This window comes from Taurulus bubalis (genome assembly GCF_910589615.1).
Source record: "Taurulus bubalis genome assembly, chromosome: 12".
NCBI lineage: Eukaryota > Metazoa > Chordata > Actinopteri > Perciformes > Cottidae > Taurulus > Taurulus bubalis.
The window spans coordinates 21,342,248-21,360,980 of record NC_136600.1 but is presented as its reverse complement, the minus strand read 5'-3'; the positions used below and the strand labels follow the sequence as shown (position 1 = coordinate 21,360,980).

Genomic DNA, 18,733 nt, shown 5'->3' with positions numbered 1-18,733 from the left:
CTCAAGAGTTTATAGTGTTTTCCCTCACATAAATATCTTGACTTGGTTCTTAAAAACACCTGTCAGTCTGAATACACTCCACTTAATACCACTCAGAGTTGCAAGGTCCCGTCACGCGACCAGCAGGATGCTGCAGCGGAAGGACTCCTGTGCGCGATGCGTCATTCGGCCCAAGGTCGTGACGCTGTTCCTCCTTAAACGAAGAGGGTGAAGGGTAAACTATCTAGACAACTATTTTGACTGGAGAGTGAAGGCAAGGACGACTATGAGTCATTGCCAGTAAAACCTTGATGTTTCACCACAAGTCAAAGGATATAGGAACTCGACCACGAGGTGTCGCTCTTGAGCCGCGGATGAACTCGCGCTCACCACTGTCCCAGCGCGTAGAAACATTAAAAATAAGGCTTCTTGGAGTTTTTTCAGGCTTAAAAAAAAAAAAATTGTAAATGAGTTTTTTTGGTCTAAATAATAATAATGCATTTAATTGTTTATCGCACTCTTCCTTCAAAATAATCTCAGAGTGCCACACATATAGTAAAAACAAATAAAACCGATTAAAACATAGTTAAAGCAACCCATAAAAAAATAAGAATGTAATGGCTCACAATAAATTAACTCAAGGTAAAAAATGCTTTCCTGAATAAAAAGGTTTTTAGGCCAGTCTTAAAAGATTAAAAGAGTTCAGTGTCTGAGTTGAGATGTAGAGAGCATCGCGTAACACACACACACACACACACACACACACACGCACACACACATCGTTTGAGTCAGACTGACGCACACTCTGATAACGCAGTCATCGACCAGGAGTATCCCACATCACTCGCTGCAGCGTGCAAATGGCACACCGTGCGCGTAACCACGCCGCGCCGGTTGGTAGTGTAGAGGTGAGAGTGTGTTAGAAGCCAAGTGCTTTGGATAAACACGCTACTTTCGATGAGCGACGAACGAGAGAAGGGCCTGGTACACAGTGCGCCCACCGGACTATGCCCTCCCCAACTCGGGAGGAAAGCAAAGGGGAGACCGGACAGGCACAGGACGGAGCAACGGACTGAGACGACGCGGAGAGAGGGACAGGCGGCCGTCTCGTGAGATGGAGATGACGAACCGCAGCCTGCACGCCGCCGACTCCAAAGTGAATTGTGTCCATTGCGATGGCTTGATCAACCGAAACGGCGGGGACTCGGCAGAAGTGTCCGTGCCGCTGTCTCTGCTCGGGAAGCGGACAGCCCACATGGAGGGAGACGACCTCCACAGACTGCGAGACAGAAAGTTTCTGTTAGAGGACAGAAAGCGCCTCTGCGCGCTGTCTTTGGGGACTGCTCTGCTCGGGATACTGCTCATGATAATCCACTCCGAGATATGCCCCTTCGTTTATAAAGTGGTAGGTGTTTGCACACTCATGTTTTTGACTTCAACATGTAAGACTTGACTGCATAATCAAATCAAATAATTCGATGAGAAATGTTTGAAATGTGACACTTTGGTTTTGTTGACACTAGACCGTAAAGCTATATCCTTATAGCAAGTTAACCATCTCGGTTTCCACTGCAACACAAGTTGCACTTATACTTGTACACATTCTGTAGAGAAGAGTTTCACTTATTAAAGGGTCCATCTGCATCCACAAAGTTAGTTAGAACACATTCATGTTGGCAGCTGGTCGAGACACCTCGGTGGAAGCCATTGAACGCATCATCAAATGATAACGCAATGAACAACATTATCAATGTCTTGCTTTTTTCAGCATCATGCAGTGGACCTAGCGTTGTTAACAACCCGGCTGCGCATGCGTGTTCGCATCTCAACTCTTCTTCAACTCTTTGTTACAGCTGCTCAAACTAGTTTTTCACTTGGACTATTATAAAACTGATCAAACACATTTATACAAATATGCTATCGTCCATTCATGGCATATTTCAGGAAAACAAAATTGAAAATTACTTGTGCAGAAAAACATCATTAGCCAACTGGCTACATTTGTTGTCATAACAACAGTCTTGATTAGCCCAAGTCTCATGCAGCAAATCCGGCACCTGGGCTTTGAACCCCCCCCCTCCCACACCCGACCTCCTGATTAGTTAGTCCATTTCCAGGCACTCTATTTGGTAGCACAGCCTCATGACATTAACTTGCAGATCTCAGTGGATAACAATGCAGGCCACACAATCAACTAATTATTAACTCCCCCTGACTTCCTACAGCACATGGCAGTTCCACATGTGGAAAAAAGTTCTCATGCACGCTGCAAAAAACATCAGAGCACCTCCATGCTGTGAAGTCAGTGATTGATTACAGTGTCAGAGAGCTCCAACTCACATCAGCTGCAATCTTCTAAGAAACCTATGGAATTATGGAGAGTTTGGCCTGTGGAAGCATGGACTGGAAATTAACGCTGCTGGCACAAATAGGACATTACAAATCTAATACGAACCGAGAACAGGTGTTGCCTGATTCCTATCAACAGGCATCAGCTTCTGTGGAAATGCTGATGCACTGGAAAAGTGTTCTTTGCCATTGTTAAAGCATATTATTTTGGAGAGGCTGCATTGCTGATTTAACCATACGCTTATATCACCGTTTTCAGCATTTGTCTTTAAACTTCATGTCATGAGTGTGAGCTGTGACACCTTCCTCACCTGTGGCTTGTAGCACCTGCAAAGCCATATACCGCAGGCTATTTCGGATCTGCCCACTTCGGCCCATCGGAGCTCATGTCATTCTACAAAGTTATATTTTAAGCTTATACCTTTTCATGATTATGCATGAAAACTATTTTTGGAACATTTTTCCACATTTCACCTTTTCCCCTCCAGCAAGATTGCTCACAGTACTTCAGGCTATCTTTCCACATCATTTAGTGTGTAATTAGAGTGTTTGCATGCAGTCTAAACGTCTCTATGTCTTGAGTGTGGCTGTGCTAGAACCAGGAGTGTGCAGTTTTACTTGGTTGCAACCCTGTATCCTCTTTTCTGCAACTCCTTGATGACTTTCCGGGGATGACGTTACAACCTATGCAATATCCACACATCGAGGCTAAATATCGGAGCATGATGTCCAGTATTTAGGGAAAAAGTTAATTTATGGTTGAACAGAGACTTGGATAACTTTGGTGGGCTCTATTCACTCAGCCATGTGTGATTGTACAACAGCCAAAGTTTGCTGGCCAAAAATTAAGTACATTTTGGCAAAACCAAGTTTGACAATATCTGACATTTGACAATTAATTACTAAGATTTATTTTCAAGCATTGCTTTTCTCACAAACAACACATGCTTTCCCACTCTCTAAGCACTGATACAATATTACAGCTTACACAATCACAACAAACGTACGGGCTCCCATTGTAATATACTTAGATATGCTCTCGTAGCTGATTCTTAGTAAATGTCACAATGTTTGTTTAATATACAAACTGACATGGCAGGTCTACATGCTTTTGTTTTGTATCGATTGCTTGCATCATTTTCTGACTCTGCACATCACTTTCCTCTTTTAAGCTAATCCTCCGTTTAGCTACTTCACACCTGCTTTCTCCTGTTAGGATTTTAAATGTTGATTGTTTTAATGTTTTAAAGCAACATCTGATGGCAAATTTAAAGTGCTGATATATGATCTATGACTCATTAATTTACAGCTATGGAATGTATATGTTCTGCCTGGACTAAAGCCATGCAATTACCTATAAATGATTCAGCAAACAAAGCCCCAAAAATATTTTCATGAATTTTTATTTTTATTTGACAGATATCTTTTTTGAGAAAAATATTATGATGCAAGTTCAACTTTATATTAAAATAAAGTAATAGCAAAAGATGCTGCAATATGATCCACATGGGGTCAACCACACAACGAAACCTGGCTGACATATATGGCCCACATGCAAAAAAGAAAAAACTCACCTCTTAACCAGCTCGCCACATAAAACGAGCTTGCTACATAAAACCAGCCGAAACAAAAGCTGTTGCCATAGCTAGATCTGAGCTCTGACTACCAAAAGTGGCCCAGATCGGGTCCACATGTGTCTGCTAAATGGGCTGTTATGCTGATCAACCACAAGGAGGAATAGGCCTTTAGCACAGCAGACATTTTGACTTGTCACAGTGGTAAAAGCACAGGTAATACTAAGCACATTAACAAGGACTCTGCGCTATTGAAGTGCTGTGAGTGACATTGAAGCATCTGGATGGACTTCAGCCATCATTAATTTCACGAGTATACTGTTTTGTTACTGTGACAAGTCAAAGTGTCTTCCAGGAAAAAGGCATATTATCAAAATGAGCCGCTATTTTGATTTGTGGTAATAAAACCCTGTTGGGTCTTGAACCACTGTCCTGCTCCATTAGATGACTATATTATGACTGTAGGGCAGCAGTTCTCAATTCCAGATAGTTTTCTGGGGGGCCGGTGAGACACTGCAGCTGCCCAGTAAGAAAGAAAACCAGCAGCGCTAAGAGTCCCATGGACAAGGATGGAAAACCTGTTTTTCAGGGAGCAGTGAAGTGGTACCCTACTCCCCGGGGGTCTCAGAGGGCAAGGCACCTGCAGGTTTTGCACCTGCAGCTTGTTAAGCATCAGTTTCCCGATTTCACTGACATTTCGCTGACAGTTTGACTTGGACACTCTTACTGTGATATTATCAAAATGTCCATGGTGTCACCCAGCAGTGATTATGTCATCCCTTAGTCACCAGGTAGCGTCACAGTGAGATCCCCATGTGCAGTTTTTGATTGGTATGAACCAAATCTCCAAATGTTTTACCCGCTGTGATGTCTCCTTTCCCATGACTGTCCCACTCAGTATGTCAGTATAATATTCTTTTTAGGATATTATTTCTTTCATCAAGTTTATTTCAGGATGCGTGTAGTTCATTGAGTGACCTACAGCACAATAATCTACACGATTTCTCACAAAACCACACTGACTAACAAACCAAATTATAAAATGTAAGTCAGATGTTTGTAGTATTTTTTGGGCAAGTATTTATGTATTACAGTATACACAAACTAGAACTCAACCTCCTCATTTTGCACTGAATTCAGAGTTTTATCGTTACAACTACAAGAAACAATCTGTGTTAAATTTTACCCAGATTAGCTTCATCAGGCTTGAAATTACTTTTTTCCAGCATGAAAATGTTACAAAAACAATTTTAGATACTCAGCAAGAAGCATGTTGTTGAACTCTCTGTTATGGAAATGTTGAGCTTTTGTGGGGTCTTCTAATTAGCCCTGGACGAAATACAGACGTGATGTGGATGCTACGGGAGAAACTGTGGAAAACGGCTTACCTTGCCAACGGACGTCACACCATACCAACTACACGCTCAAGTTTCCTTAAGTTTGAAAGTTTGTAATGATCTTTTTATCCGTAAACCACATTAAACTGCACTTTCCGTTAAAAAACTTCCATTGACGTATCAGTTGCACAGATGCATGAATGAAGGGTGAAGGTGCTCTTTTACCTGCTGAGACAAAGGTGGGATAGCAGAAGCCATATGAACATACAGTAATTCAATTACAAGCGCTCTATTTTCTGTAATTGAGTGGCTTCTTATGTACCTCTTTTGCAGTACATTACAGGGTCAGTAATTTCACTTTCATTATGCCAACGTTTGTAAATGTCTAATGATGCTCCATTTGGAAAGGCAAGGATCACAGAGTAGCCATCAGTTGTGCTGTTTAACTCAATCCACAGTCTGAATGTTGTTTTATGGAAATTAAATCTCTGACAAAACATTTATTACAAAGAAGAGATGGCCAGCACACTTTTAACAGCATTTCTGATGGGAGAATCATTGTGAAAAGCACACTCAACTTAAAGTGACATACTGAAAAGTACATTTTTCATATGTATCATACCACATGCATGTAATGAATACTTGATGTTTGATCCTCATAAATAGAAAGTAAAAGCTGGTTTCTAATCTGAAACCTTTTCTCTTTTCTTTTTTTTTTTTTGTAACAAATATTTTACTGTGGTTTGACACCAGATGTTACACTATCAACAAAAATGACGGGAAACCACTTTAAAAGCATAGTTTTTTTGTCTTTTTCTTTGGGCCGTACTGAGTTCACAAGTTATTTTATTATTTGTTAAGTGCTACATTTCAATCTCAGTTTTAAGACTTCTTTTTTTCAATCAATTAATTATTATCAATTATTATTTTCATTATTGATGATCATTATGAAGTGGTCAATTGCTGGTGCAGCAGTTGGTGATTGATTTTCTGTTGCTCGACTAATTAATTAAGCAACTATTCAATTCAGCACTACAGTGTAGTTTTGATATGCCACAGATGTTTGTACTATTTCAGTCTGAAATAAAGGTACAAATCTCTTCCACCTGTGGTTAAAGCTTGCTGCATTGGCAGCTCACTTGTTTGGTCAGAAGCTGGTGAGGGATCAAGTCCAACTTGCTGTCTAGCAACACCTATTTGTGTGTCTGTCTTGGGGCATATAGCCGTTGAAATTGTGAGAAACAAAGAGCAAAACAATGATTTTCTCATAATGGCCTAATGTGCAGTTATAATGTTATGACTAATATTTTTCTTTTCATTTTGTACATGTTTTACTGGAATATGTCTTACGCCCTTGTTCACTTTTTTTTAATTGGACCAAATTGCTGGCTAACGAATTAACTATGTAACTTGTAAGTACATAATGTGCCTTTTAAAGGACACTCCTCCAGAAACAAGTTTTTTTTTTTACTGTAGGTCAGTCAGAAGGCACATTGACCAGCAGCCGCCATATGTAGCCAAGTCACTGTCTGTTTTGAACCCCTGTCTCTTTCCACCCCTGTCATCACCACAGTGAGCATTAGATTATTCATAAAACCTTGGTAATGGAGAATATAAATGGAAAGAAATCAAATATTTATGCCTTATCTCCCTTTCCTTGCCAGGGCTCGAACATTGCCTTAATCATCAACTGTTCCATCAGCCTGTCCACTGGGTGTCTCCTGATCCTCATCACACTTTTCCATCATAAGGACATCAGGGTGAGTCTGGACACCCTCATTGTGAAAGCCATATTGCATGCGAGGGTGCATTGTTGTTTCTTATTAAGGGCGTGCCAGATTTTATGCACCACTTTTTGTACCAGTAAATGTTTGTTCCTAATTAGCATGGCTGGAACGCCACTTTGTTCAAGATACCTGTGCGTTTTAGAAGTCCTCCGTCCACTGGCGGTAGCCTCAACACTGATTATCTGTGTTATGTGTGTAAAAAAGAAAAACTGGATGAAAACCTCAGGCATGCACATATTGTAGCGGCGCTATTTTTCCAATCCACAGGGCTTGCTGCCGTTGTGTTTGATTTCAGTGTACATGAAGGGATTTGGTTGAATTTGAACAGTAAACAACTTTTCATTTTCCCTTGTGCACACTCACAGCATGCGTATTCAATAAAGAGCAGTACGAACGAGTGCAGAAAGGTCTCGCTCAGGCTGCTGGGTTTATGCTCTCGCATGCAGTGTTTTCAGTGTGTTTGCAAGTCATGTGCATCTGATACAAGCGGGCTCTGTGCAAGTGCAAGGAGGAGATAAGGAAAGACAGGCTCAGGGTGGAGACCAACACACAGGCAGGGTTCAACAATTACTGGTGTAGCCAGTCAAAAACATCAAGATGCTTTAAAACAGTGGAGGAATGAGAGGAGAAAGTGAACCTTCACTCTACTCAACAACTCATATAAATTAGCAGTCACGTTTCCTCAGATTTCTGTTGGATATCTGTGGTCCCCTATCTTTACTTTAAAGACATTTCCCTTAGTAAAGACCTTTACAAACATGTTGAACTGCATATTTGCATTTTGTTTATCTCATCTTTGTTTTTAGCTTGAGATGCAAAACACATAAAAACACTAATTGATTTAAAATGATTTCCACACATAAACGTGAAGACATGATTGTATTTGCACTGTTTTCCATCGGCACTTATCATGTTCTTCTCTCCCTCTCTGTCTCTACACTGTCCTCCTCCATCGTTCAGCTGTTTGTCATTGACCACAAACATTTGGACTGGCGTATTGCCATGAGCAGCCGCAGGGTTCTTCTGATCACTCTGGAGCTGCTGGTCTGTGCCATCCATCCTGTTGGCACATACTGGGAGGTGGGCCTCCATGCCAACTCCTCTTCCTCCGCTCCGCTCTGTATTTCCAACCACCAAGGCGAGGCCCTGATGGACATGGAGCTGCTGTTATCTGTGCTGATGTTCCTTCGCTTGTACTTGGTGCACAGAGCCATCGTGCTGCACAGCAAAGTGCTGCTGAGCGCCTCCTACAGGACCATCGGCTCGCTCAACAACATAAACTTTAGTTTCCGCTTCGTACTCAAGATACTGATGAACAAATACCCGGCGCGCACGCTGCTGGCCTTCATCCTCTTCCTCTGGCTGACTGCGTCCTGGATGCTTACTTTGTGTGAGAGGTAGGGAAGAGAGATGTGTGTGTGTGTCAAGTTACAAGTCAGACTATGAGCAAAAAAACTGGCATGACGTATGTTCTCTGTGCATATTAAACATTATAGTGAGTACTATTATTTTCCCAAAAAGGAGAAACAAAAGCACTTGCACTGGCCCTGAAGGTTTTATTAGGCGGTACATCAACAATATGATCTTCTTTCAATGGGAAAGCCTTCAATGAACAATTTATCCTTAAATATGATTTAATTCACAAACTGATATGATTTGCAGCAGTTAAGTAAAAGGAAGCCATCAGAAGAGTCAGATGTGTGTCTGTGGTACCTTTTTTATTTTTTAGAATTAAGTTTTGTGAGCAAAACAAGTTAGTATTATTATTTCAATGGAACACTTTGGACAATAGTTTTCAGTTATCGGAGCTTTTCAAATGTTGGTATCTGAAAGAATTGACAAAAATGTGGTATTTTTCATTATATACAGTAAACAATTATTTACAAAGTAAATCGTACTGCGCCAATAAATACTGTTTTATGACTTCTTTCACTCATACTTTCTAGTGCAGGGGTCTCAAACTCAGCTGGTATTGTGATCTCATCGGAGGGCCACACAGAAAGCGCAATGTGTTTTTTTTACATTCATAACATATTTTCGTCATAAAAAAGGCAACCAGCAGTTTCTATACATTTTTATAATAGTTTTTAACAGTGCAAATATATATATATATATATATATTTTTTAAATAACTTATTTAACTGCACCGAACCAACAAATGCAATCCCTGAATACATTTGTACTTTATTCTATTTCTCGCCAGACACCTGGCAGCGCTTCTGCTCACACAGCTGAGCCACATTGACCCTGATCCAGGTCACAGTATAGAAACCCTGATCTAGGTCACAGTGAAGCCCTGATCCAGGTCACAGTGAAACCCTGATCTAGGTCACAGTGAAACCCTGATCCAGGTCACAGTGAAACCCTGATCCAGGTCACAGTGAAACCCTGAGCACAGGTTCACGATGGCCATCACTAAGCCTGGACCTGTACTTGCATTTATTAAAGTTCACAGTCGAGAAAGGTTTCTCACAGATATATGCTTCCAAAAAGGTACATTGACTGATCACTTTAGTCTGCTCAGGGAAGGATGGAGGCAATTCTCTCAGAAATGGTCCAGTCATGTCTGGTTTTCCTTGTGCCTCTGAATTTAGCTTTTAGATCACTGTTGCACTGCAAGTCAATAAGTTCCATTTGCAACAGACTCGGGACTGAGAAATGACTTCATACTACAGATCAAGCTTCATGGGGTACACCCCCCCCCCCCACACACACACACACACACACACACACACACACACACACACACACACACACACACACACACACACATACACACAGTTCTGTTCCTTGTAGATTCAAATACCTACACGTTTGGCAGTTTAACATTCCTGCTCAAAGCTTGATGGTCAATTTGACTCCAATAACTTATTTGATAATCATCAAATTCGATGTCGTTACTCCTAACAAATTGCTTCTTAGCGTGAGCCAACTAAACGTCAAATGTATCCTTCCGCAGTTGGTTTGACTGTTTGAACAGGGTGAGGTCATTTGTTCATTTGAACCCTGATGGGAGGTTTTGCTCTCAGTTTCACATATCTTGTATGTTTTTATTTGTCAAAAGTGATAAAAGAGCTTATTATTGGTAGTTGATAAGACCACCAAACCTTTTAACACTGAGCTGTTCTACGTTGATGAACAGATGAACATTCACACACTGTAGGATTTCTTTGTGTGGTTTCTGCAAAGTGTACATTGGACTTGTAATGTTTTACAAGTTCACACTGGGAGCCACTTCCTGGCTTCCTAAATACTGTCGAGCATCAACTCTGATAACACAGTTTGATTAACAGACCACAACTTTATCAAACTCACGTCATGTTCAGGAAATGTTTCATGTGTTACGGTATCTAAGACATGAAGTTACATGCAACGCTAATCACTAGAAGATGTCATTTCGTACAAATGATGAAGAAACGGGAACAGGAATTAATCAATTTGTACACTTCCAATTACTTTCTTATTTTTAGTCGTGTTACCTAATGAGTCTTTAAGCAAGTGCACAGGACAGTTATACAACAATAGGCACACATTCAACATCTTGACAGGGTGTGGGGATATCAAATATAGAACATTTTATTACATGCATTTCTCTGCCTTCAGGGTTTTTGCCATACTGTTTGTTGTAGTTCTCACTTTGATATTTTTTGGCAATATTAGGCCATTGTGGGAAATGTTGTCCTGCAACGAGTAGGACTGTTTCATATCAAAACTAGATTTTTTTTACACGATGTTTGTATCAATAATTAAGTCCTTAGATTGTTAAGTAATTTTATATAATATTTCCAACTTTTTTTCTTCTCCATTAACTGTTTATTAAAAAACATATTTACCAAAATATATACAATATTGTTAATGTGATACAATAGTTTAAACTGTATACTGTGATAGAAGATCTAACCTGTGTCACCCACTCGGAGAATAAGGTTTCCATATGAGATTAACATAATTAGTAATATACGACTATTTAAATAATTTGGTTTGTATTTAGATCAGGTCTTTCACAGTAATACATCTGGAAATCAACAACTGTTTATTAAGTCAACACTACTAACTAAACTTAAATAACTGTCTCACAACTGTGTCTCTATTTTCGTGACAAAACCTACTGAATTACATTTTATGGAAACGTCCAAGGAAATTATTCGGAACAATGTTACTAGCATCTGATTAAAAATGGTTAGGTTTAAGTTAAACAAAAAAGTTATAAACGTTTAAATAAACCATGGTTGAGCCGATGTAAAATTGAAAATTCCTCCCTCGTGCAGGCAGACCGGAGCAGGGACCGGACACATGGACACGGCTATGTGGCTCATCGCCATCACCTTCCTCACTGTGGGCTACGGCGATGTGGCGCCCAACACCAGCTGTGGCAAAGCGGTGTGTCTCTTCACTGCCGTCATGGTAACTAGGCTGGGCTGCTTTGTTTAGACATTGTATCACGTATTGTTTCAGAAAATGAAGATTTCATGCTCATTTGAAAGCCATTATGAAGTATACAGGTTTCCAAGTGCTCCAACAAACTGTGTGCTCATTGAGGTACATCGACACCTGTTGAGTCATTTCATTTTCGAGTGCTTGCTTTGGCTTTGTTGGCGTCTTATCAGAAAAAGACAAGAACAGCAGTAGTGGTTTCTACACAAAATAATAAACTCAACGTCTTATCTTTGTTTCACTTCTGTATGTGTTCCTAACCAAACCATCTCTTATTCCTCTGCATGGATTATCAGCTTCGTAAGGCACAAAACAAGATGTTCTTTTGCTGTCCTTCTCATTTTCACTTCATGTTGTTCTGTTCAGAATCAGAATCAGAATCAGAAACCGTTTATTTGCCAGGAATGTTTTACACAAACGAGGAATTTTTCTAGGCGGAAGGTGCATACATTCTGTTGTGTCTGTAAATGTCCATTTCTCCCTTAATTCAGTTTCTCCACTCCCTTCTGTTCTATTTGGTTCCATCCGTGTCTCTCTATTAATTCTTCCCCAATATAATATGTTCTCGTTCTTTCTATTTCATTGCCTTCTGTTCTGTTCCATATCATCCTCTCTGGTTTGTTTTATTCCCTTCCGTTTCTGCTCTGTTCCCTTGCAGAAGCTCTTCCCCCATTTTCCTATTTAACTTTCCCATTTCATATTGAGTCAGTTCAGCTTAGTTCACTTCTCTCCTGTGCCTTTTCGGTATAGCTATCTTGATTATAAATGGCCCTTATGGCCGAGCTGCACACTCTAGCGGTGCTGACAGACCTGCATACCTTGTGTGTGTTAGATTTATATCACAGCTGTAAATTAATGGCTGGTGCTCCTGTAGGACCGTGCTGGTACCAGGCATTCACACAAAAAGGCTGGTGGGGGGAAGCTGTCAGCATGCAGTCCACATAAAACATCTGCATGGAGCATGATGTCATTGTTCTGCTGGATTCACTGACTCTTCTCTTTTGTCATACCTTGAAAGTAAAAGATCCCAGAGTAAAATAATAGAAAGCACCACATTAATTAAAACAGTAGGAGCAAATGAAAGCAAAAAAGTGCAATTTTTTTTTAATTACAGCAAGATGATGTGTGTGTGTGGGCATGCAAGGGAGTGGCAAGGAGAAGAATGAACTAAAAGTGGAAGGGAGGGTCCGAGAGAGAGATGAAGGGTTGAAGGAATGGTGGAATGATACTTGAGATAAAACACAAAGAGTTACAGTAAAGTAAGATAAACAAAATGTCACAGAGGAGTGGCTGTGTGTTTGAATAGGGCAAACATTATGGTTCGCCGCCTCACCTCCGCTGTGTTGAATTCTGGTAGGAGCAGATAAGAGTTGTGGATGTGGGCACAAATCTGCTTCAGACACTTCTGTGACAGAGTGGAAAACAATCTTTTACCTCTCTCTCTCTTTCTCCATCTCCCTTATTTTTATTAGCTTCCATCCTAATAAGGGGAAACTTTCCACCATATCCATTTTTAGGTGGTTTATTGACTTTGGCACCACTACAACAGGAGGGTGAGCCAACCTGTGCCTGTGATTTGGAAAAGAAAAGAAAAAGTCCTATTCCCATCAGGGTAGCTACTGGAGCCGGCCACTAGGATCTCACACCTGTAATATGGATGAACACCTATATGGTCAGCACTTCTGCTCGACTCCAGCAATAACTCACTTTGCAGCTTTGCTCAGGAGTTGAAAACGTTTGCATCCCATCACTGTGTGCGGATGGATCCAGGGAAAGTGTTTGTCCCTCCCAGGTCTCACAGACGGTGTAATTATAGATGTTCTGTGGATATTGGAGTGAAAGATAAACATATACATATATTTGTCTTTTCTTATGCTCATGCTTGATCTTGCTCTCTCCTTTTCTCTCTCTCTCTCCTTCTAATGCAAGCTGAAAAGAGGAAAACAGGTAATGACTTTTTATCCCTATCAGCGTGGGGATTTGTCTGTGTTTCCTATCAAGTGTCTGTTTGTGTGACTATGTGTAGACGTGATTTGTTCTTCGGCCTTTTTGAGTCCTAACAAGCATTCTGTATTTCCCTGTCCAGCAATAGCACACAGCTATTCTCAGAGGAAACCAGCACTATAGCAGTGCCGCACAGGCCTGTGTTTAACCATTGAACTCTCTGTGTAAATATAACTTTGATTTATTGGACAAAACCATATGAGGTATGAGGATCAACATTCAGATTTCTGAAGAAGTGCTTTCCCAGGAGGGGAATGGAGGAAAACACACACGGCTGTAAACGTTTCTCTTGAGTTCTACCTTGTTGATGTCACTACAGTTTACAGGATCAATCTCAAATGCTTACATGATTATTGAGGAACCAAACCGAGGTCCATGTGTGTGTGTGTGTGTGTGTGTGTGTGTTGGGTTCTAGGGTGTAGCCTGCACTGCCATGCTGGTGGCAGTCGTTTCCAAGACGCTGGCGTTGAACAAAGGAGAGAAACATGTGCACTTCTTCATGCTGGACATCCAGATCTCTAAAAGGGTAAGAGCAAAGAGTGACATTATTTTGCAAAATGATATTATATGTTAAAGTTTACTTTATGAAAACATTGCAATATATCTAAAGGAAGAACATGGCAACTCACCGGTTTGTGATTCATTCTCTGCAGCAGTTTCTTCATCAGAAGTGTAACTTTTGGATGTACGCGCGTGGCCATTTTCATTAGATTTTGCTGTTTCTTATCCTCTGAAAGGCTTCATCTGACAAGTATTACGTCAAAGACGATACCAGTATTTTTTGGGCTGTATCGGCCCATTTACTACAAATCATGCATACTTTACATTACTGCAAACTCTGTTTCAATACCAGCTGAAATGTTGTGAAACTTGGAACTTGTTTAAGTTAAGTAATCTATCTCAATGAACAGCACGTTTGTGTTTATTATTGCCAAAGTCGCTGGGACATTGTGTGGTAATGCAGCTGTGGTAGTGCACAAGGATTAGAAAAGTCTGTTCTGCAGTGCCAGAGGACAATAACATGACTCAATCAAAAAAAGTTTAAACACTTTGGTATGCTTTGGAAAACGCTTGGCAGTTATGCTAAAATATGTTGTCTGTATTGAAAGAGCCAACAATCATGTAAAACCACTATACCATGAAGCAGAATAATCCAAATATTAACAACAGCTGAATATTGTGTAGCGTCATGTGACAAAATAAACCCTAATCACATCTTTGACGACAAACAGACCTAAATCAAAATGTCCAATAACAGGTGCAAAAAAAAAAGTGTACGTAATTGTTATTCTTGAAGGTTTTCTACAGGAGCTATAGACCCTGAAAACAATGGCTCTTATTTTTGTGATAATATTGATCTAATAATTAAATAAACATCCCAATGTAACCATTTAGTAAACAGTTAACTGCCCTCCCTTCCACCCGAGGTTACTGCACTGTAGCAAGACAAATAAGACGAAGCGGATAGAGCAGTCCGGATGGAAGCGTCACTACTTTCTGAGTGAGGCATGCATGTTTTGGTTTTCGAATCTTATTAGAATGATTTTGTTTTGTTTCCCTAAATAAGAGACACCAGAGGACAGGATAGTGTGGGGAGAAGCCAACCTCTTTATAGCCTTTTCAAGGCGTCAAACAGAGGAAATCATCTGATCTCCGTCAGGAAAGACACTTGTGTCAGTTCAGGACGGTTCAGCGGAGGGCAGGAAGCTGGTTATGCTTACGTACATGTGTGTGAGCGAGTGTGGAAGTGGCTTCCAGAGGACTTTGTTTGTAGGCTTGGACAGGATTCAAGTGTTTGCTTAAAGATAGGAAGAAGGAGGTGTCTGATAAATAAACGCTTGTAAGGAAACATTACTATGACTCATGACAATGTCGAAGCCAGAAAAGTGTCTCAAGTCTATGCATAAACATGTGATAATGGATAGAGTTCCTAGTTTATTACAGTCAGTTTGTGCTGCAGCCTCTTTCCAGCAGTGTGAAGCAGTGTGTGACTGCGGTATGTGCACTGCTTTGGAGGATACAACCATTTCCTTTCTCCTGGTAGCTGCATCCTGTCACTTGCTGCATCTTTATGCCTTACTTGTGGTTGCTCAAGTGTGTGTGTGTGCGTGTGTGTGTGTGTGTGTGTGTGTGTGCGCGCGTGCGTCCTTCTGAGCTATCTTGTGCAGTCCAGATTTGTACACTAATGGAACAAGGGAAGACATCTGGATGCAGACACTGACAGCATCTATTAATAACCCTCACAACAGGGCCAGGGTGACATCATCAGCGGGCTCTTACAGTGATTTGTGCAGGAAGCCAAACAGACATGAATAGAATCAAAGAGAAAGGTGCAATGGTGATACCAGAGAACTTCAATCCCTCACTTATAGTCTGTGTGGGCTATTCAAATTATTGTATATTAGCATCTATGTAAGACCTAATAATTGTGCCTTATATTAGTCACACTTTTACTTCCTCTGCAAAAATGATTGATATGAACCATGTCTAAGAAACATAATACGCTTTGTGCTATCTTGATGGTTTTATCATGGTTGTTCCATCTCCTGAGACCGCCACGATTTGATCGCTTGATTTGAATGTGTCTGTCTCTTCACCAGATCCGGCATGCTGCTGCTAATGTGCTCAGGGAATGCTGGCTCCTGCACCGCACAAAACTGACAAAGGGCAACCGCGGTGAGCACCGAAGACACCAGAGATGCCTTCTGGAAGCCATCAAAGTGTGAGTTACTGTATCACAAAATGGTGGCGTCAGGCAGGATGTCAGTGTGTGTGTGTGTGTGTGTGTGTGTGTGTTTGTGTGTGTCTGGGCAAGGGATGTACGTTGGCAGTGGCCTTACATGTGTGTTTTACAGGTCGTTAACTTAGTGTCAACATGCTTTGCCTCAGAGTCACAGTTTCTAATGATTTTTCTGTGGGCGAGGCATGTGTGAACAAGAGTCCATCCTTTTGTTGCACCGAATTCAAGGCAAATATCAAAAGCACGCAGGAGCCATTTTCCTTTTGCAGATATTTTTCCGTTTGAGGTGTGTCTCTTTGTTATTGAGCCCAAGCTTCGAAGAACAAGTGGATTGCACAAGACAGGAAGTCCAGACATGTGATTGTATGCTTCATTATCCTGACAAAAGGATTATGTGTGTGAGTGTGTGTTACACTAGGTGGAGAGGTTGTACTTCCTGCTTTACACCGGGGAGAGCCACTATAAATAAATACACTGTGGAAAGTTGGAGCAGGAGGCACCTCCACACGATAGGATGAAGAACATCATGAGAACATGGCTCTAATGTCTCCAGAGACTGGCTGCAGTATTGGCTTCCGTATTTCTTTTTGGGTGGTTTCATCCATCCTAGATGCTACTTTTAGCTCTTTTCCACCTTTATATGTCAAAAACTGTCGAACAATGTTTTAGAGCTATTTAACGAACACAGTGGGACTTCTGCATGTTGAGTCGTGGAATATTCAGTATGTTCCTACACAAATCACAGTTTCTGCATTGTGCCAGAATGACTGTTCTATTTGTCTAAAAATAGGACGCTTCATTTGCAGATGTGCAGCTTTTAGAGTGGTAATGCTTAATATTTCAGTCCTGTAATACTGCAATTCTTTCCGGGGAATGTTGCCACAGACGCCTATTTTGTATTAGTGCAAATATATAGATACTGCAATACTTTCATCAGTGGGCCAGAGGCTCCATCACCATTGTGTTACCTCCTTCTAAGATTGATAGTGATTTACCAAATTAATATTCAAATGAAATCTTCGAGAATGACAAAAAAAATAAATCTGGTAAAAGGTCTTGCACTTAGAACATGAAAATTCTTTGAACTTAACCATTTTCTGTAACTCAGTGCAACATTTGGAATAGTGAAAATGTTTAAAATACATGACTGAGATCTATCAAAGCTTCTTTTTTTGCACAGATTTCGGCATTTACGCCTCAAACAAAAAAAGCTGAGAGATTACGTCAGTGAGATGGTGGACCTCCCGAAGGTAAATGACAGTCACCGGAATGTTGCACTAAAAAAAGCTAACGCAAAATAAGATGACAAAAACACTCACATAGACTATTAATAGACTATTGTATTTTACAATCTGCTGATTATTTCTAGGTGTTCAGACACATTAAATGCTTGATAAAAAATCTCCATAAAATGTCTCAGGAGTCATTTGTGTCAGGAATTCCCAGGCCCAGAAAAGTTTTCCGTGTGGTATAAACCCACGGTATAAAGACACTACCCAGGGAGAAGCACTAATGTGTAATTCATCCACTTTAAAATGCATTTTCCTAATTGATTTATAGTCAAAACAAACCTAGTTTTTCCAGACTGCAAGTGTTGCCCCTTGGTAAGATGTCAAACCACTGCAATCACTTAGTTACAGTCTGACTGCAGTAAACCAAGTATGCTGCACACTCTAACTGACTGGACGCAGCTGAGCCAGAGTGCACGGGACTAAAAAAGAAACCAGCTTTGTTGCTGTTGGCTTCTTTTTTTAAACTAGCTTGCAAAAGGGCCTGCTAAATGTAGTGACACAGTTTCTAAGTTGGCAACACTGGGTTAGTTTCGTGTCAGGCAGTTAGACAGAGACTCTCCGAAGCTTCATTCTGAATCTGTGTCTGCACCAAATTTAGTAATATTAGACTTGCTTAATATTAGTCTGGCTACAGTTTGAGTCCGGTCGACCCCTTGTGACCCCAACCCCCCCCCCCCCCCCCCTCTCGTGTGGATGATGTCAACAGATGCAGATGATCATGTGCGACCTCAGTGCAAATTGGAGTAACTCCTATCGGGAGCTGGAGCAGCGAATCCTCTCCATGGAGCAGAAGCTGGACGAGCTGAGTCGCTGCTTCCAGCAAACCTCCGAGCTTCTGTCTCAGGTCCTCCGTCACCGCAGCCCAGAGATCAGGTGAGCAACACTTCAGGGTGCCAGCCACGTTGCACAGATCTGCTAACAACACAGCGCAGGATGTGGTATCCAAGCTGAATCCTGAATAACACTTTTTTGTTGTTGTTTTTTTTACAGTTGACATGGCTACACACACTTGCTCCTGAGACAGATACTTGTCTTCAGTGTTTTCATCTACAGTCTCCATGAGAGTGCGACACCCGCAGCTGCTCTCGACTCTTAACACGCGGAAACCACTTGAAGACTTCCACTCCCTGTGTGAGGATCACACAGCACATTTGGAGAAATCTGTTGTGTTTCCAGCAGTTGTATTTGTGACGGTGCACAAACAACTGAATTGTCAAAGGCTCCAGAGTACAGAATG

General features: G+C 41.0%; 1 protein-coding gene across 1 annotated transcript; it reads left to right on the top strand.

The window, feature by feature from the left end:
• Positions 1 to 1,093: 1,093 nt before the first annotated feature.
• On the top strand, positions 1,094 to 18,373 carry kcnn4 (potassium intermediate/small conductance calcium-activated channel, subfamily N, member 4; the record flags this gene model as incomplete). The annotated part of the gene is made up of 9 exons (XM_079228107.1): positions 1,094 to 1,384; positions 6,904 to 6,999; positions 7,987 to 8,423; positions 11,295 to 11,430; positions 13,390 to 13,407; positions 13,880 to 13,990; positions 16,065 to 16,186; positions 17,385 to 17,454; positions 18,203 to 18,373. 9 exons carry the CDS (start codon positions 1,094 to 1,096, stop codon positions 18,371 to 18,373), a joined length of 1,452 nt encoding a protein of 483 aa, XP_079084233.1.
• Between the last annotated feature and the right edge of the window lie 360 nt (positions 18,374 to 18,733).